At 42.4% G+C, this 20,956-nt stretch overlaps 1 protein-coding gene across 4 annotated transcripts in view; it reads left to right on the forward strand.

Moving 5' to 3' along the window:
• Positions 1–20,956, forward strand: part of EPN2 (epsin 2) — a 40,755-nt gene that overhangs the window by 14,974 nt on the left and 4,825 nt on the right. For all 4 annotated transcript variants that reach the window (XM_002189175.7, XM_012577829.5, XM_030285243.4 and 1 more), the window contains 5 exons: positions 5,066–5,839; positions 14,735–14,847; positions 17,515–17,607; positions 17,885–18,044; positions 20,523–20,696. In XM_002189175.7, the coding sequence (XP_002189211.4) occupies positions 5,245–5,839; positions 14,735–14,847; positions 17,515–17,607; positions 17,885–18,044; positions 20,523–20,696 (1,135 nt within the window). In that variant the 5' untranslated portion in view covers positions 5,066–5,244. The remainder of the gene's footprint in view (positions 1–5,065; positions 5,840–14,734; positions 14,848–17,514; positions 17,608–17,884; positions 18,045–20,522; positions 20,697–20,956) is intronic.

The following is a 20,956-nucleotide window of genomic DNA, read 5'->3' on the forward strand; positions in this document are numbered from 1 at the left end:
ATCCCAGGAAAAGCAGGATGTGAATTTAGGGTCAGGCAATGAGAATCCTTTTTCTTTGCCATAAATAGGAGCTGGCTTCTCACTGGGATTGGGGCTGTGTGTGCATGTGGTGTCAGTGTCTGTCAGATTCCTCAGTCAGCACATGGCAGCAGCTTCTCTGAGCCTGATCCTTGCAGATGGGTAAGAATTCCCTGATTTATCCTGGAGTACAGGTCCCTGAGCATCACCCGCCTCTGTCATTGCAGCCTGATAGGGAGAGCAGATCTCTGTGTATTCCCAGCTGAGAGGGGAGGCAGCTAGGCTGGGATACTTTTATGTAGATTTGATGTCTGCAGATTCAGATCACAGGCTGACTGAATTAATAACTATTTTCCAAACCTTCCTTTTCATGCAGTGACTTACAGTAAATGTCTAATCTAAGGATATATATTGTCTGTAATACTATTAATTAAAATTTTATGCATGTGTCAGGTGAACTCCTGATGTTTAATGTTAATTTTCATACTTGATATTGAAGGCTTTTCATTTATTTCTGGTGCATGCTTAGCTGGGCTATGCAGATATTTACCTTCAGGCTGATATGAAGGGCATTTTATCAGCGCAGACAAATCCTGGTTGGAGTTTTACATTCCAGAGGTGTGAATGGATTCTGCTGAAAGCCTGTCTATAGGTGGATTTGTGGGGCTGTTTGCTTTGAACTGAGTTCATGAAGAGTTGTGGCTTGGCCTTGGTTCTGTGTTAGTCTCAGCAAGTTAAAAATGTTCCCTCATGCAGATTTCATTCACTGAGCTTCATCTCTTGTGAGAGAGATGAGGAGTTCAGGCAAGAATTTCTTCTGTCTGCGCGTTGTGTGTAGGGAAGCACCAGGAGAATTCATGATTTGTGTAATGGAACTGCTGGAATAGGGAAAAGGGGATGGGGTGCTTCCCTCCAGCATTGCCCTGGGAACACAGGTAAGCTTCACCTTCTTGTCTGCACATCTGTTTGCTTTGCCGTTTGGAGATGTCAAGGTACTCAAAATCAGAGAAAATGGCTTGTAGGGACCAAGAGCAAAAATGAGGAAGGTGCCTCAAGACTGAACTGTTTAACTTTCACAGAAATCTGCTCAAGCCTTTTTCCTGCTAACCAGAAACAGCTTTAATCAACTGGTCTCACTTTCTGCTTTCTTTGCAACTCTGCTGTTAAAAATGCAAACTCATATTTTTGCTGAAGTTGCAAGTGCATTGTGCTTCCTTGTGGTTTGTTGTGAGAAGTTAATTCACTGAGGTCTCTGGAAAAAAAAAAATCTAAACTTTCTGTGTAAGAATTTGTTAGAATGTGCTAGAAACTGTTCCTCACTTTTATGCAGTTGGGATGTTTGGCTTTTTGATCTGTTTAATGGTAAAAGAGCTTGTTGTGGTGCTGTAAGGTTTGGAATAATCCAAGAAAAGGCTTCCATTGTGTGGTGAGGGAGTAAAGCAGGGACAAAACCAGAGCTCTAAGGTGAGGGTCAGTCCCACTGGAGTGTTGGCACAGCATTGGTGAGGGGAGCAGCAGCTCCATCAGTTTTCCATCCTGGCATCCCCTGGGTGTTCATTATGAGGTTTAGAGTAAGTTGGTTTTTATGGGCTATGAGTAGAATAAGATGAAAACATGTCCATCAAGAAAAGGAAAAAACAAGCCTTAATGTTTCTCTCATTGAAGGCCTTGGTTTTCAGGACTCAGAGATGAAGAATCCCTCAGCGCTGATGGATTGATGGGTTTTGAGTCTGTTACAGAACAACAAGTGGAATATTTAATTTCCTGGAAGTGTGGAAATTGCTGGTTTCTCTTTACCCAGTGTGTTTTCTCCTGTGTTTGCTCTGGGTTTGTTTTTCCAAAGTGCTCCTCCAGACTTAGAAAAGCTTCCAAAAGAGTTCTTCCTTTGGTTTCTTCTCCAAAACCAAGTGCCTGCTTTCCTAGTGGGATGTAATTGGGAGGGAATGAAGGCTCTTTGCTCTGTTTTTTTAGACTTTCACAGCTTTGTGTTGCATTTAATCAGCTCCAGAAGTGATCCAGAGTTGGGTTGTTCTTACTCATCTTGCAGAGCTTAGGAGACTTAGAGTATTTTTCCTGTGCTGTTGTGTAAAAATGGCTGGATTTGGTGTGAGAGAGAGAAAAGGGAAGCAGTCTTGTATTGTGAGAGTGGTTAATTCTTCAGGGATGTATTTTACATGTGAGGTATTAAAATGATTTTTCCAAAAGCCTGTGAAGTTGTAAAGTAAGAAACTTTTCTTTGACTGCGGAGGTACACACAGGTGAGGCACCTGCTCCTGTAGTGTACTTGTAAAAAGATTTTGGGGAGGCCTCTCATCCCTGGCCTTGAAAGAAATAAAACTTCCATTAGGCAAGAATGTTTTTTGTAGATTTGCAGTGGGTTAAAGGACAGGAAGTGGGGTTAGGAGTAAATGGTGGTTCTCATAGGGAAGGGCTCCGAGATAGTGAGATCAGTGCTCACTCATCAGTGCTCTTGCAAATACTCCCTTTAGCAGATTGGCCTGAAAGAGTAAGATGGCTAAATTGAAGCAAATTAGTCAAATTGAATTTAATCTTGAATTGAAAGGAATGATGAAAGATTGAGACCTGCTGAGGGATAAAATGGCAGGTGAAATGCACAGGGAGAAGAAATGTGCACTAGAAGAACAACTCCCAAGGGACGGGTGGAATTTCAGGAAGCATTTGATACATGGGGAGTGCTAAGCAGTAAATGATTTGTGTTGTGATATAAACTTTTGTTGCTGCCAAATGTGAAATGCAGAGTGCTGGGAACTGTGTGTATCCCAAGAAAACAGAGTTTAATCTGTGCGTGGAAAGACCACAGGCATGATGGAGATATGGAGAAGCTTCCAAGTAGCCTGAATTTAGAAAACCTCAGCTCAGAAGGAGTTGGCCAATTCCCATAAAACCATGAGGGACATAAAGAAGCCCAAGGTGATGTTTTCTTTCTCAGAAACCTGAAGGAGTTGTTAGTTCATTGTGGTCACTGGTTGTACCTGCTGAGGGTGTCACAGGGAGCTCAGGTGGCTTCCAGAGGGAGTGGGAGAGGCCCAGGGTGTCCATGCTGGCATCCAGGGTGTCCCATGTGCTGATAATGCAAGGGAGAATGAGGAATATAAGGGAATAATCTCAGGCTCTTTGCACAAGGATTTGTGTCTGAGGATCTCAGGCTTGGTGGACTCCTAATCCAGCTGGTTTAGAAGGTTTTGTAGCTCTCCTGGGTTTGATTTGTCATGTTATTCATTGCTTTTCTGGTTGAAAAAGCTCAGTTTTTGTGGGAGGATTGGATTCTTCTGCTCTAGGATCTGTATAATCATCAGAATTCTGTCCATGGTTCCCTGGCACTTGGATCCTGTGGTGCCTCCAGCTGCAGGAGCTCCTGCCTGCAGCCTGCTCCCAGCTCAGTGTGACCTTCCAGATCCCCTGGATAACTGGTTTCAGCTTTGCTGGGAATTTGCCTAACCCATTCTTGGCAAAGAGAAATGGCTTAGACTAAGTAAGATATACATTGTGCTTTTTCTGTTTTATTTTTATTGTTTCCTCACCTTTTAGAAGTCATACATTAGAGAGGGATCACAGGGGCAGGTGAGCCAACAGATCTGGGCAATGTAAAATTCCAGAGTGAAAGAACAGTCATGGAATGTTTGTGTAGGATCAACATTTTCAAATTCTGTTTTTTTAAATGTCCTAGGAGATGCCCCTTTTATTCCTGCTGTTATCCATCTCCTCTACTACAGCTAGTTCTAAATTTTGGGGCATATATATAACACCAGGGGCGTGAAGTTTACCTGAAGCTTAGTGTTGGTCTCATTCAAAGTTAATCTTCCATCATGTCATAAGAGGCTTTTGTTCTGCCAAAAATCAACTTTAGTGGAAGAAGATCAAATAAAACAACTACTTAGGTGTGTTCTGTGGTAACTTAACCTGCCCAGAAAGGTTTCCAAGGAAGGGAATTTGTCTTTATGCTGAAAAAAAACCCATTACAGACCTGTGCTGACACTGAATTCTGCTTCCATTCCAAATGGCACTGTGGTAATTTGAAGAATGAGAACAATGTCAGGTTTGAAATCTGTGCTGTCCTTGTTTCCAGTGTCTCTGTGAGGGATGGGGCTGGTTCTTGGGAGTGTTTGGAGGAGCGTTATTAAAGGCCATGTGGATGGGCATCTCCGTGAACGTGGCCAGCTCAGTTTGTGTCCCTGCTCAGTGTTTGTGCCACTGGTGGCTCTCAGGGCTGCTCTGTGCTCATGGAATGGCCAATCTGCCAGTTTGCTCAAGTAATTTATTTCAAAGCTTAATAGGCCTCTGTTTACTTGATACAGTGACCTTAACTAAAGAACTGACACGGCTTTCCAGCTCCACAGCTTGTCCTTGCCTTTTCTTGCCGATCATTTTGGCTTTACAGTTCCATTCTCATAGAACTAAAAATTCCTTGGTGCTGTGCAAAGGACACACAGAGCGGAAGGTGTGGCTCTGCTGAGTGTTGTCAAATGAACAAAGTAAATGCATTTGGGAAAAAACAATTCCTTCTAATCTGCTTATCATGAAAGGTCACCTTGAGTTGGAGTGTGTTGGGCCACAGGATCTCTGTCCTGAGACTGGGAGGGCTTTAAACTACCCAGGGTTTCAGAAATGGCTTGGTTGATTTTTTGGAAATTTCCTCATTCTCTCTGGATGCAGATTCCTACTGTTGAGGGCTGCTGAACATGGAATTTCTCACATGGTTTCATCTAAGCTCTGAAATTTAAAGTTTTAGGTAGTTTTTATGTTGGAAAATAAGTCTCCAGCTTGGATTTTGTTTCTGGTTTGCTTTTAAAATTTTGCCTTTGTATCACTGTGATTGTCTTCTTGCTTTTGTTTTGCTCAGCACTTCAGGTTATTAATCTTAAATGTTTAATGTGACTCGTGAGAAGAACAAGTTGTTTTCAAAATCCGAAGAAATTTGAGGAGGAAAAAATTAATCTAGGAAAATTTCTCCCAGGCGTGTGTGGCTTGCTGGCTGTGCAGAACAATCAGACCCAGCTAACCTGCTTTGTTTTCTTTCCTCACTCAGGTCATGATTTTCATTTTCTCCTGTCATTCTCTTGAAGAGAGGAAATGATTGTAGTGGAACGTGTCACAAACACGCCACTGCTCCGGAGCCTTCGCAGTTCAGAAACGTTCCTGGAAGAGCAAATTTAGCTTTTTGCTGTTTGTGTTGTGGAATCTGTCTTGGTAAAAAGGGAAATAAAAATGACGACTTCGTCTATCCGACGGCAGATGAAGAACATTGTGAACAATTACTCAGAGGCCGAAATAAAAGTTCGGGAAGCGACCTCGAATGACCCCTGGGGTCCTTCCAGTTCGTTGATGACTGAAATAGCAGATCTGACCTACAATGTTGTGGCCTTTTCTGAAATTATGAGCATGATCTGGAAACGATTGAATGACCACGGCAAGAACTGGCGACACGTCTACAAGGCCCTCACTCTCTTAGATTACCTGATTAAAACTGGGTCCGAGAGGGTGGCCCAGCAGTGTAAAGAGAATATTTTTGCTATCCAGACGTTGAAAGATTTTCAGTACATCGATCGGGATGGGAAAGACCAGGGCATCAATGTGAGGGAGAAATCCAAGCAGCTGGTGTCCCTTCTGAAGGACGACGAGCGCCTCAAGACGGAGAGGGCCCAAGCCCTGAAGACCAAAGAACGGATGGCTCAGGTGGCCACTGGGGTGGGCAGCAACCAGATCACCTTTGGCCGAGGCTCCAGCCAGCCCAACCTGTCCACCAGCTACTCAGAGCAGGAGTATGGAAAGTCTGGAGGCTCCCCAGCATCCTACCATGGCTGTAAGTACAAACACACCCGAGGTGTTAATCTTTTTTTGGAGGGCTGCTCTTGGGGGTGGGAGAGTGGAAGTGCTGCCTCCAGGGAGATCTGGGATCTCTGTAGGTCTGCTGCTGCTGCTGCTGCTGAGGGTCATGCTGTTGTGGGTCTGTGCTGTTGATGTCTCTGCAGATGCCTGGGTAAATATTTGCTATGGAGAGGACGTGTGTAGTGATGGAAATGGATTTTAAAAGCCCTTGTTTACTGTCAGTTCCAAATGTAGCGCTGCCAGGCTGCTCTTGTGAACGTGTTCCAGGGTTTGCTGGGATGGGGATTTTCTCTTTGTTTCTGGTTTTAAAAGCAAGCAGTGCTTGAAGATGTGTTCTTTTTGTTCAGGATGGAATCATAGGACGGTTTTCGGGTTGGGAGGGAATTTAAAGCTGATCTCATTCCACCCTCTACCATGCTCAGGGACACCTTCCACTGTCCCAGGTTGCTTCAAGTCCCATCCAGCCAATAATTCTTGGACTAAGAATAAATAAGAAATACAGAATATTTCCTGAATCATTTTGCTACTTTATGCTGCTCCTATTGTAATTTGCCAACAATGCTGCTGTTTAATTTACTTTATTGCTTACTTAGCAGTTCTTGGAGGAAGACTGCTTTAAATTTATGTTTAAATATTTAAATTCTCAGTGTTTGCTGTGTGTCTGTACTAAATACTAAATACTATACATCATTCTTAAAAAATGAATACAATGATGTGGGAAGAACGAATTCTTTCCACCACTGCTTGGTGGGACTCCCTGTCATGTCAGGAAGAGGCCTGATTTGGCACTAAATCCTCCTTAGTGTAAGTAATGATCTGATGAAAGCTGCTTTGGCTGGAATGTCAGTGGTTGTGGTCTAATTCTGAAGGGAAATCTTTTCTTTAAATGAATGTTTCCAGCGTGTGGAGGGCTGTAACTGAGCCAGGGTGCAGGAACCATTGAGCACCAGCTCTGAAGTTTGTCATGTCCTGGGTCCCACAGTACTTCTTAAATCATAAATCCATGAGTGGGGTCAGCCCTGCTGACATTTGCAGGAGGAGATAGCAGGAAAATCAAACCAGGATGGAGAAAAATCTCTGTTTAAAGCTCTGGAGACAAGCAGAAAAAAGTATTTCCAAAAGGAAGTTTTTTTTAGCAGAGAGGGTACAAAAAATGTGAGTGAAGGTTTCCAGCTATTAGAATTTTTGATCTTGACTAGCAGTAGGATAACAAACATGTTAGTTTTCTTGTAATCATATTTTCTCTGTATTTATGTAGTTTTTCTATAATAACCATGCTTGAGCACTGTGAATTTTTAAAGAAGAACTCGTATATTGTTACCTCCACAATAACAACATTTTTCCTTTTCAAATCTATCGATTGTTGGTGACTACAACAAAAAAATCTTAATTTAGAAGTAGCTTGAAATATTGATTTTAACTTGGGCTGGTGGGCTGAAAGTGAGGTATGCTGAGCACACCTTGGCTTTCACAGAATTATTGCTCCACCAGTCCCAACTTTAATTAAAGCCTGGAACTATTGTTTGGAATCTTAAATGCTGCCAGAGGCTCCAAACTATTCCTTCCAGCAGGGCTGAGCAATGCAGGGCGTGTTCCTCAATTGTTCCTGGGATGCTTTAGGAATTTTGATGGGAGAAGCAGCGAATTTGGCTCTTCAGTGTTCCAGGGGTGGATTTGCTGCTCCCACCTCCCCGTGTGTGTCCTGTGGCAGGATTGCTTTGGAGGTAAAGATTCCTTAAGCTTTTCTTTTCCCCCTCACCTCCTAAGAAGATTTAGAAATCTCAGGGTTTTTTTTCTCCTCCTCCCCCCTCGGTTCTTCCTCTGTTCCAGCTCTCCTGGATTTTTTTTCACTGTGGATCAGGAGAAATCCAGGTGGCTCTCAGGTTGTCTGTTTAGAGGTTTTAGTGTGTTTCTTGTCTGGTTTAATTGAGTGGAGCAAAGCAAACCAGCACCTTCCAGAACAGCTGCGCTGAGTTCTTCTGATATTGGAAACTGGGAAGAGCTTTATCCCAGGAAACGAGGAAAGGAGTTTCATTAAAATCCAGACATTTAATCTCTTACATAAATGCAGGGTTATTCCTGTGCCTGCTAAGTTTGATGGAAGAGATACTTTTCATTATTTAAAGTGAAAGAGATTGTATCCGTCGTGTGTTCTTTTTTTTTTTTTAATTATATTTAAATTTAAACAAATATATATAAAATATAAATTACAATTTTAAAATAAATTTTATAAATAATATATATTTAAATTATATATTTTTTATTATTAATACCCTTCTTTTGTGCTGAAAATCTGGATTCAGAAAAAAACTTGTAAAAGGAATGAAGTTCTGCTTCACTCCTGGGAAATACTCCCCTTAGAACATCTCTAAGATGCTTTTGCTGCTCTGTATATTCTGGCAGAATTCTCTTTCATTCCTCTGAGCCTTTGAAGAAGAGACCAGAGACTTTTAGATTTGCCATCTACAGCGTGAGATTTGCCTCTTCAAAATGTCCAGCCACCCTCTTTGCTGCGTGTTCAGCACGTCTGCTTACCAGGCAAACAGAAATCAAGTTTGGGACAGTGGCAGAGCCTTTTTGCTAGCACCACCCCAGGAAATGTTTCATCCCTCAGTGCTTTGCTACCAGCACATTTTACTCTTGCTCCTTCTACACACGATGGGTGGGGGTTGTAGAATTAATTCCCCTTGCTTGAAGGATTTATTTTGGGTTATAAAATTTCATTTTCAGAGCTTTCTTGCAGAAGAAGGAGCTGAGAGTTTGGTAGTTGCTGCAGGACAGCTCACCAGTAACTTCCAGTGACTAGAGGGGTACTGGAGTGGATGTGAGGGAGCTCTGTCCCCTCCTTTCAGGAACTAAAAAGGCAATTTTGGTTCAATCAGTGAAGCCTTTTTGGGTCAGTTTGTTGAGGATGTTGAATCAGCTGCACTGCACAGCCAGCACTGAGTGAACTCTCCTCAAACCCCTCCTCTTCTCCAGCTTCCCAACCTGTGCAGGTTTGCATGGGAACAACTGGATTTTTGCTTCATGTTGAGCCACAAGGAGTTTTCTTAAAGAATTGCTGCTTTTTGTGTCCCAGATTCATCCTTTGTGACAAAATAAAAGCAGTATTGATACCCTGTGTAGTGAGAGAATTCAAGATGGAAAAAGATCCCTTGACTGATATCCAATCATCCCTCACTGCTGCAGGCAAATAAGGATATTTTTTCCCTGTTTTCTTGTGAATATTTTCACTTCATCTCTAAAATCCTTCAGAAACTGTGCAGAATGAAATGGTGCAACTTGATGGTTTTTAATAAAATCCTTTCCCCCCAAAGCTTTGCTTAATGACTTTGTTGACCCTGAAGATCTCTGTGCTTGGACAATTCCAGGGAGCACATTATGGCATGTGAATTGTAAAAGTATTTGTGGGGTTTTTTTCTACTCAGTCTCATAACCTGAAAATGGAAGCCATGAGAGAAACTCAAAAGCAAAAAGCAGAAATAAAGCTCCTCCCAACCTCCATCTTGTCAGCAATTTCTGACATACTGGGAACAATTGGTTTTATCTTCCAGCTTCAAACCAGGGACAATTAATGCTCAGATTAGGAGCTATGAAATATTCCATTACAAAATGCATAATTTTTATTTATTTTGGAAAATGTGCCAATTCTGTAGAGATGCATAAAATCTGATACCAGATATATCTGGAAATATTCTTGTGTGGTGCTGAAACTAAACTTCCTGGGGAGAGGAAGGGATATAAAGCAGATATTTAAAATCTTGTAGAGCAATAGTCCCTTACTCCTAATCTGCCTCTGAGTCTAAATAATTGGGTTTTTGCCTGACATTTGTCACCCAGTTTCAAAAACTTCAGCCTTTTGTTCCTGGCCTTGTTTCATCTCCAGCTGCCAGTGACCACTTAAATAGGATCTGGATTTATGGCTGCAGGAGGAAAAGTAGGATGTTCTTAATTTAGAGCTCTTAAGCCTGAGCTGGGATGCTGCTCCCAGCCTGGCAAACACTGGTGGTGTTCTAAAACCAAGTTTACTGAGGCCATGCTTTTTAAGAGATCCAGTCCTGTTATGCCCAAGCTGGGATGTCCAGGTGTTATTTTTTTCCCTTTTTCCCTGTGCTCCAGGAGGTGGGATGGGATGGGATGGGGTCCAGGGGATGGGAGTGATGGATGCCCTGATTTCAGTGGCACAAACCCTGATTTCAGTGACACAAACCCTGATTTCAGTGGCACAAACCCTGATTTCAGTGACACAGACCCCCATTTCAGTGGCACAAAACCTGATTTCAATGACACAAACCCTGATTTCAGTGGCACAAACCCCGATTTGAGTGGCACAAAACCTGATTTCAATGACACAAACGCTGATTTCAGTGGCACAAACCCTGATTTCAGTGGCACAAACCCTGATTTCAGTGGCACACACAGAGCTCAGTGTGCCCTGATTTCAGCTCACTGTGCTCAGAGCCTGCTGAAGAGAGGAGATGCTGAAAGATGCACTGGGAAGGGCTTCTATGGATCTTGGGAAATGCCAAGTCTTTAACCTGAACCTGGAAAAATTCTGGGAAAAATTTGCTGTAGCTGAATTCATGAGTTTAATATTTCCAGTGATTATTGCCATTAGGTTGACTTGTTATTTAAAACCAGTTTTGTGAAGCCTCAGCAAGTTTGTGTTCACTCATCTGTTTTGGTTTTGTTTCCCTTTTTGCTTGGAGTAGAAAATAATTCAGAGGAATTGCTGTTTTGGGTTTGACACAATAGGAAATTTATGAAATCCAGAATGGTTTGGGTTGGAAGGGACCTTGAAGCTCATCTTGTTCCAGCCCCCTGCTGTGGGACACTTTCCACTATCCCAGGTTGCTCCAGCCTTGAACATTCCAGGGATGTGGCAGCCACAGCTTCTCTGGGCAGCCTGTTCCGTTAAGAACACTCCTGTTTTTAAAGGGTTTGGTTTTTATTTAATAATTGTTTCTTTAATAATCTGTTCTGTGTCTCTGCAGGCTGGAACACATCCCTGCCCTTCCATCTTAGGGAATATAGGGAATAACACCCAGCAATGAATCTGGCTGAACAGCGTGGAGAATTCCTGTAGTTTGAGGTGTTGAAGGAATGTGGCAGACTCCTGTCAGATGTCATTTGACAGCTTGATTAAATCCTCTCATCATACATTTATTTTTCTGGTGCTGAGAGTGAAGGTGGGAGGTGCCACTGGTGCATCCAGACTTTGTAGTGACACTGAATTATCCAACTGTGTCCATTCACACGGGGGTAGGGATCACCTGAGAGGAAAATGCTCCCAGCAAAACAAACCTGAAGGATTTGTTGAGTGTTAAATGAATTTCAGCAGCTCTCAGTCTGCTCAGTGCAATCAGAATCCTGCAGGAGGGCTGAGCAGCTCCACCTCATCACATTCATCAGTGTTATCAACTCTCCTCTTGTACCTGAAAGATCCCTTCATTCCCAGGGGAAAGGTGGATTACACAATTCCTTCTGGATTAAGCAGTTTGCACTTGCCTTTCCATCATTTGGCTTTTTAAAATGATCCCATTTTATTTGAGTGGTCTTGCACTGGCAGACTGACAGATGGGATCTCTGCCTGCTCCCCAAGTGAATTGGTTTCTGAGTCCTTACTTTGATATTATTTCAATTTTTCAAGTCACTTTTGGTTTTGCCCACCTTTGTAGTTTCACTGAGTGTGTGAGGAAGCAGCTTTTCACACTGAGCAAATGTGACTGAGAGCTGAATTCTGGTCTTCAGAATTCCACCTGCAAATTAGAAAGCCTGACACTAAAGAAAAAACCCAGAAATAACAAAAACAGCCCCAAAACCCAAGCACAGGATTCTGAATGAAAATACAGTCTGATTTTTATTATTAATGCAGCTCTCTGTGTCCTGTATTTCACTTTAACTCAGCCAGATCTATAACCAGCTACAGAGGCCTTTTAATAGAGCCAAAATATAGGAAATTATCAATAGATGTGTCTGGGAGCTGTCCAGACACAGATGGTGCAGCAGAATCCTGCTTTAGTGATTAACTGAGCCTCCAGATGATTTCCTTGAGCAGCCCTGTGCTCCCTGCAGGAACAGATCCCACAAATTTGCTCCTGGAGGCACTGGGACCCCCAAATTCCCAGCAAAGCAGGGCTAAGCAGGTCAGAATTGATCTATTGAGTCCCATCTTACATAAACATCTGAGTTAATTGTCATGTGCTGGGGATAAGGGATGCTTTGTGTGGCACCATCCTGCTCCTGAGGCTGTAACCTTTCTGCTGGATCCTGGGAATTCTGACCTTACAGCAGGATGAGGCCCATATGGACAGGAATCTGAGATAAAAGTTGTCAGGTTACTCCCAAGAAGGTGCTTTGAATTTCCCTTAATTATTTTTAAAATTCTTTTCAAAAAGTGCTGGCAGCTCTTTAATGTGGATGGTTTTATAACACTGCAGAGGCTTACATGGAAAACAGCAACATTCCTATAGTTTGCTTTTTTATTGAGGCCCAAGGAAGAACTTCAAATGGACATTTTCCTCTTTTATTTTAAGCCAAAAGGAGCTGGAAATACCTTTTAGAGTTAATGAAAGCAAGTAGAATGCGTTGCTGGAAAGCCTAAAAGTGAGAAGGAATAACCTGTGTGTGTGTGAGCCCGTGGTATCCATGTGGGGATCCTGGAGCTCCCTCCCAAAGCCAAGCCAGCCCTTCCCATGCCTGGCTGGGAGTGGGATGCAATCCCTGCTTTTAACAGCTTTTCCAGGCAGGAATGCTGGGCAGTGAGTTCAGCAAGTCCTTTGTGCAGAAATGGGAGGAAGAGCTGTGGAATTGAACCCATTTTGCATCATTTTGATTTGAATGTCGCTCTGCCATCAGGCTCGTGGTTGTTGTGGGGTGCAGGAAATGCAGGAAATCCCATTTCTCCCCCACAGGTAAAAGCCCAGCAGAGCAGAAGGTTCCTCCCTGCTCCCAGTCCAGGTGCCATCTGTTCTCAGGTGACTCTGCTGGTGTCCCTTTGTCCCAGGCTCTGCTTTTAAACCTGTTAGGACTCTTTCCTTCTCTAATCCCTGCTGCAAAACTGCTCTTCTCCATCTGCATCTCAAACCTATCCATGGCCAGTTTATACCATGGATTCTTGCCCCTTTTTCTGAAATAGTTTTTCTCTCTCTGGTATTTGCAAGCCTGAGGTATTTGACAGCCATAAACTGCTCCGTCTTCTTCTGGCAAAGATAAACAGAAAATGTTCTCTGGGCTCCGAAGGGAAGTGTTTCCACCTCCATCCTGGTTTAAAATCATCCATTTTGGATTAGAATTATTAGAATTAGTGCTAATTTATTACCTGTGTTAGGTGAGTGGCTGGGAATTATCACATGCTTTAATCACCATATTTTTAATGTAATGTATTGGAGAGCCTGGCAGTTGGAGCAGTAAGTACTCATCAACCAGGCTAAATTTAATTATTTTATATGAGCAAGTTTGAAAAAGTAATAGAATTGAGCGATGAGTAGCATCTTAATTGAAGTAAGGTTGGCTTGAGAGCTTTAGGATCAGCACAAGGTGGAAGAATCGTCGTGGGTGATAAATTAATTTGTGCCTTTAGAAGCAGCTGGGGTGGGAGGGCACCTCGGGGTGTGGTGGGAAGGAGGAAAGGTCATTCCTTGTTTGCACTTCTGCCCTGCTGGATGAGAAAGTTCTACTTGTTTTGTGATGTCATTTTGGCCTGAAACTTAAGGAGAGAGAAAGACTGGGAAGTGTTTGGAGAATTAAAGTAGTGATGAAAAAGTGCTTTTCCAACTGAGTTTGGTAATCTCATTTTCACATGCCCAGCTGAGCTGGTAGGAAGAAACTTGATTTCTTTGAGCTTGACATGCTCGTTTGAAACATTCAATTAAATGTATTAAATATCAGTATATATTTTGCCAAACTAATCATCAGTCCAGCCACTAAATACAAACTTCCTTGCCAAAGTGAGGTAAAATTCCTGTGTGAATGATTTGGATGCTAAAGAATTGTCTGTGAGAGAGTGAACACAAAATTGTTTAATTACTGTGTAGTGCTAAAACCTGCTAGGTTTTAGGATGGGAATTTCACATGCTCCTGGAGTGAAAACATCACTAAAAGATGGTTTGTGTGTTGAGAAATTGCATATTTTAGCTCTCAAGGTTGACTGTTCCTTGAAGAGGAGGGGAGGAGATACCCCCAAAAAACCACAACCAGCCCCAGAAACCAACCAGTACCTCCAACCCATTTACCAAACTCTCCTTTAACAGAGACTGATCCTGTATTTGTGTCAGTTTGGAGTCTGAATAGCTGGTTTGTTTATCCCCAAGCCTGCTCAGCAGTTAAGAATAGTTCTTTATCTTCCCATTAAGACTGTATTATTTTATAGAAAAGTGGGTGGTATCCAGCTTTACCCTGATATTGGCCCTCTCCCAGCAGATCCTTACTGACACTGGAAGGAGTAAAATGCAAGAAATGTAAGGAAGATGTAAGAAATACCCACAAATGTTTCCTTCAGCATGGAATTTGTAAGTCAGGAGCTCTGATACACTCAGGGTATATCCAGCATGAGCTCTGATACGCTGAGGATATAACCAGCATGAAATGTAAGGAAGATATAAGAAATACCCACAAATGTTTCCTTCAGCAGTGAATTTGTAAGTCAGGAGCTCTGATACACTCAGGGTATATCCATCATGAGCTGGGGGGCACTTGATGTCACAGCCCTATAAAAAACCTGATTTTCCAGGAATATTTTCCCTTAAAGCTGCCGTGCAGAGCTGAATTCCCCCTCACCCTTGGCAGAAGGGGCTTTGGAGCCCAAGCTGGGCTGCAGGATCCCGACCTCTGTTCTGCTGTGCTGACCGTGCTGGTTTGTGTCCCACAGCCACGTCCCCTCGCGTGTCCTCGGAGCTGGAGCAGGCGCGGCCCCAGACCAGCGGCGAGGAGGAGCTGCAGCTGCAGCTGGCGCTGGCCATGAGCCGGGAGGTGGCCGAGCAGGTCGGTGTCCTGTGGGTTTGCCAAATGTCCCTGCTGGGAGAGGTCAGATCGCACCTGGTTTGTTTGGTTGGATTTTATTTTATTTTATTTTATTTTATTTTATTTTATTTTATTTTATTTTATTTTATTTTATTTTATTTTATTTTATTTTATTTTATTTTATTTTATTTTATTTTATTTTTATTTTACCTTGTTTTATATTATTTTATCTTATTTTATCTTATTCTATTTTATTTTATTTTATTTTATTTTTATTTTACCTTGTTTTATATTATTTTCTCTTATTTTATCTTATTCTATTCTATTTTATTTTATCTTATTCTATTCTATCTTATTTTATTTTTATTTAATTCCATCTATTATTTTATTTTTTAAATTTTACTTTATTCTTATTTTATCTTACTTATCTTTATTTTATTTTTAAAATTTTTAAATTCATTTTTAATTTTTTATTTTATTTTATCTTTATTTTATTTAATATTATTTTATTTTATTTTTAAATTATATTTATTTATTTATTTTTATTTATTGTTTTATTTTTATTTTCTCTTTATCTTATTTTATTTTTAAAATTGTATTTATTTTTTTATTTTTTATCTTACTTTATCTTATTTAATCTTATTTATTCTTATTTTTATTTTATCTTTATTTTTGAAATTTTACTTTATTATTTTATTTATTTTTATTTTTTGTTTTATTCCGTTTGATTTTATTCCATTTTCCATTTTTGTTTTATTCCATTTTATTCAATCTGATTTTATTTTATTTTATTTATTTTTTATTTTATTGTATTTATTTTCAGTTTTTTCTTTTATTTAATTTTATTTTATAATACTTTATCTTATTTTATTTTTATTTTTCATCTTATCTTATTTTTAAATTTTGTTTCATTTTATTGTATTTAATTTCATTTATGGCAGCTTGGCTTTGCCCCAGGTGGAATCTTGTGTGTGGGTTTTGATTTTTTTTTATTATTATTCTTTAAATCTCTTTTTAAAGTAACTCCAGCCTCCGAGCTGTTGAGACTAGTGAAGATGCCAATCACTTGGAGAGAAGACTCTGTGTGGGAGGATGTTAATCACCACATTACTGGAGATGTTTTCAGTTAGGAGGAGCTGAAAACATGACTGCTCCTGAAAAGCTCCATTAATTCACTGCATTCTGATTCCAGTGGAATTTGGAGCGGTGGGAGTTCCTGGAACAGGAGGGCGACCTGACAAAGTACCAGAATATATTAAAAAAAATAATTTAAAGTAAATTGACTCCTAATCTATCACCTGAGTTATGTTACTGTGCCGATTCTTAGGAGCTTCTTCTGAATTTGGAGAAAATTTGGATAAAACGACTGCATTTTAATATATAACAAAGTTAAATCTCAGCTCTGAGTGAAAATTCAAGTCAGCCAATATTTTAGAGGCTTCCTGTGACAATTCAGTTTCCAATCCTGTGTCAAGCATGAGTGCCTGGAAGGGGAAACTATCACCCAGTAAACTTTAACATTATTGGGCAATAAAGGGAACAAAAATATAAATCAGAATGGAAGCATTTGAAGTAGCTTCAAAAATGACAAGCTGGGGGATTAGTCAACTTCTGAGAGACATGATGCAGGCAGAGACATTTAAAGGAGCTGAATGTGGCATAAACATTGTAGTTACAGATGTTTAAACCTTCAAATTACGCATGGAGTTGGCAGGACTCCATTCCCTTGGTGGATCTTGCACCAGCGTGGAGGGAAGTGAAGCAAGGGAAATTTCACTTTAATTCCCTGCAACCCTCAGTGGTGGTCTGAACACTGAAAAACCACGATGCTAATTTAAAAATGGCTTGTCACTTGGAAGTTCAGTGGTGCTTCTAACTGAATTTTGGAAAGAATGAAACACCACCAGGGTAAATCCCAGCCAGGAAAGCGGCTGTTGTGACCACAGCAGGGTCGGGATGCTGCTGAGGCAGGATCAGGGGCAAGCTCCTTTCCCTGCTGGGTGTTCAGTGGAAATCACAGCCCTGTGCAGGGCAGGGAGATGCTGCGGGGAGCAGCCTGAGGGTCTCTGTCACCAGGAGCAGCCTGAGGGTCTCTGTCACCAGGAGCAGGCTGGGGGGTCTCTATCACCAGGAGCAGGCTGGTGGGTTTCTATCACCGGGAGCAGGCTGGGGAGGGTCTCTATCACCAGGAGCAGACTGGGGGGTCTCTATCATCAGGAGCAGGTTGGGATTTCTATCACCAGGAGCAGGCTGGGGAGGGTCTCTATCACCAGGAGCAGGCTGGGGTCTCTATCACCAGGAGCAGCCTGAGGGTCTCTATCACCAGGAGCAGGCTGGGGTCTCTGTCACCAGGAGCAGGCTGGGGTCTCTGTCACCAGGAGCAGGCTGGGGAGGGTCTCTATCACCAGGAGCAGGCTGGGGTCTCTATCACCAGGAGCAGGCTGGGGTTTCTATCACCAGGAGCAGACTGGGGGGTCTCTATCATCAGGAGCAGGTTGGGATTTCTATCACCAGGAGCAGGCTGGGGTCTCTATCACCAGGAGCAGGCTGGGGTGTCTGTCACCAGGAGCAGGCTGGGGTGTCTGTCACCAGGAGCAGGCTGGGGTCTCTATCACCAGGAGCAGGCTGGGGTTTCTATCACCAGGAGCAGGCTGGGATTTCTATCACCAGTGTCGATTTCCTTTGCAGGAGGAGCGCCTCAGACGCGGGGACGATCTGAGATTACAGATGGCTCTGGAGGAGAGTCGCAGAGACACAATTAAAATTCCCAAAAAGAAGGAGGTAGTGCCTTCGCCTAAGAAATTCCCTGTTATGCTGCCAAAAGCTGAAATACAGTAACACAAACTTAGCTTAATACTGAGCTCTTTTATGCTTTTGGGTTTGCTTTGTTGTGTAGCTTAACGCTGCTTCCATGTGGGTTAAATTTGGAACTAGTCAATGCAGGCGTGTAAAAGGGAAAATAATAATAATAATAATAATTGCTTCTTCACTCTCACGTGTTTGTACTTCCAAGCCTGGTAAGGCTCTTGAGTAAAGCTCAGCTTATTCCTGCCCTCAGCACACCACCTTGTTGGACCTGATGGATGCCCTGCCCTCCTCGGCACCTGCCCCACCCAAAACCGAGCCCTGGGGACCTCCTGCTGCTGCTGCCAACCAGACGGATCCTTGGGGAGGATCCACAGCTGCAGCCCCTGCCTCTGACCCCTGGCAATCATTTGGTAAGAGCAGACTGCCAGCAGCACTGGCATTTTCAAGGTTTTGCTTTTTAACCTTGAGCATTTCAAAATTCCTCGATGTCCAGCTTCTGTATGAGTCCATTTTCATTCATTTCACTAAATTCCTCATTTCCAAGCAGAAACCAGTGTCAGTTGCATTTTTTTTTTAAGCAGTTGGGTTTCTGTGTGTGCTGTTTGAATCCTGAGGAAGAGGAGAGTGGCACTTCTGTTGTCTTTACAACCAACTTGTCCAACTCGTGTCTCCCTGCTGGTTGTGTCCTGTGCCATGGGTTTAGACTATTCCCAGAATTAAATCTGATATTTAGGCAGGGTGCTGAGCTTAGGAAGGCCATCACTGTGAATTATCAGTCCTTAGTTGCTCCTGGAGAATTGTGATGTGCTTGTGTATGGTCAGAACCAAAATGATTAAATTAACTTAAAACAAGATTTTTATAGCAGACAAAAGCATGCAGGTTGCCATTTAAAATACTTAGTGTTCCATAGGTTTTCAGTGCTAAATCCATGGAATATTTCTGAAGGGAAAGGTGTGGTATTTCACATTTTAAAGAGAAATTAAGCCAAATTTTTGTGTGTTTTTTTGTTCTCTGTGTGTTTTGCTGCCTGTATGGTGGGCTGATGTCTAGGTCAGCCACAGCCTGTCCAAGGAATTACTCCTTTGAAAGACAGTGGATGGTTTCTCACAGTGTAACACTTGGAACTGGATCTATTTTTTGTTGGAATTTTTGACTTTTTTAAAGGGCAGTGAGCTTCTGTGCAAATCTTGGTGAAGTTTTCCATGAAGATTGACAGCTTTGTTCTGTCAGTTCTGCTTCGGGCTGGTGATTCTACAACTCTGCTCTGAAATGTTTCCAAGTCATTTGCAATCCACACACCACCATCAGATTCCTGATGAAAAATTGGAAGTTTAATAATGAAATGCCTTGTTTAGGGATTTTCCCCCTGCTCATGATGGCATTAAGGGCACCTACAAAGCTCCTGGGCCAACTGCCAGGTGATCATTCCAAGCGTCACCTGCTTTTATTTGGTGATAGGAACTGGGAAAAAGCCCAGATTTTGGGCCCTGAGGCCATTCAGTTTATTTTTCCATGGCTACAAGCAACCAAACTCCACTTTGCTCAAATCTCCAGCCTGATGTGTCACCCTCTGACAGGATTTTCCTTGTACCAATTCCAGCCACAGAATTTCCTCAGTGCTTCCCAGCATTCCAGCCTGCTGGATTCTCCCAGGGATAGTCTCAAAGATGCAAGTTTATGAATTTGCTGGTAAAAGAAATGACTCATGAAAATGCATTTCCCAAATCCTGCCAGTGCTGTGGTGTTCCAGGGGAGCTGATGGAAGCTCTGGGAAGGGATTTTCCTGAGCACTCTCATTTTGAGTGCTCTTTTTAGGGAAGAAAGGACATTTTGGGAAGCTGCTGGTGATGGGAAATGCTGTCATTAGTGTGGCACTGCTCCTAACTCAGCACTGGGGGCAGATAAAGGAAATGGGAGTACTGGTGTGGGAATCATGGGGCTTCCCTGGAGAGTTTTGGCATTTCCTGCTCCAGAGCTGTAGCGACCACATGCCTGCTGATGAAACAAAACCCAAAATTCCAGCTGGAATTTGTGCCACTGTGTGCAACATTCCTGTTTTACAGGAATATTGGGATGCCAGGGGAGTTGAATGGAGTTTTAAAAGCTAAAATAATTTTCAGTTGTAATTTGAAACCTGCAGGATATTGAAGGTAAGAGTTGTTGCGTGTGGGTGATTCTGTCCTGCTCTCCTGGGTTATAACATCCTCATTTGGGAATTAAACCTTTGATGATTGAATTTGTAGGAATGAAGAGTTGTCATCATGTTCCAGTAAAAATGACAACCCTGAACATACAGGCATTGGATTAAAAATAATAAAGGGCTATCAGTGGGCAGCTTAGATGTGTGTCAGGAGTGCTTAGAAATGGGAATAAAAAAGCACAGCTGGCTCAGGGGAGCTGATTATATTTTTATAAAACAGCAGTGTGGTTAAAAGAGTTGGAAAACATTCCCTCTGAATCGTACAGATTCCTTTGTCCAAGGGTTAATGTTGTGTATCTCGCACCTTTTACCTTTGGGCTTTTTATAAACTCACTTTCCCCTGAGCACATAAATAGAGCCTGTGATTTAGGTCACCTCCAGCCAGGGACTGTCACTTGTGGTGGCAGTGTCAGGAACAAAGGCAAGTTTATTTTCTTGTTGGAACAGCAGCTATTTGCATCCAGGTTGAGAGAGGGGAGTTATTTAGTCCTCTGCCTTGCCCAGAATGTCCTGGTGCTGTTGTTGGTCAGAGTGTGACAAATGCTGGGAGTGGCTGTGCAGAGCTGCTGCTCCCATTAATGCTCAGTGTTAATTGGGAGGACAGACTCCTGGGAGGGGTCAGTCTCCAAGGAAAGCTTTCCAAAGGGAACCTGCACTGACTTCACTTCCTGCTGATTCTTCTTGCAGGTGCCAAACCAGCTGCTTCTGTTGACCCTTGGGCAGCACCAGCAGGGTCCACAGCTCAGCCTCTGGCCAAAAATGTGGATCCTTGGGCTCCTGCTCAGCCATCTTCTACTGCAGCAAAATCTTCTGTGGATCCTTGGGGATCAGCACCTGCAAACAAACCTCTCTCTACTTCTGGTGAGCAATATTCTCATCCCATATCCACCTTATTTGAGTAATGAGGAGAAGTCCAAATGGTTTTCTTGCATTGTGTGGTTCAAAGAAGCTGGACAATTGGCAGAATTGGTCTTCACAATAAAAGGGACTTGGTAATAACCAGCAGGAAAAAGAAATGTAAATGTAATTATTCGTCTTGCAGCTCTGAATTAGTGGTGCTGCTTCGTGCTCCTCCTGGTATTTGTGGCTGCCTGCTGAGCACTTGGGACTGCTGCTGCTCT

This window comes from Taeniopygia guttata, chromosome 14, assembly GCF_048771995.1.
Source record: "Taeniopygia guttata chromosome 14, bTaeGut7.mat, whole genome shotgun sequence".
NCBI classification, from domain to species: domain Eukaryota; kingdom Metazoa; phylum Chordata; class Aves; order Passeriformes; family Estrildidae; genus Taeniopygia; species Taeniopygia guttata.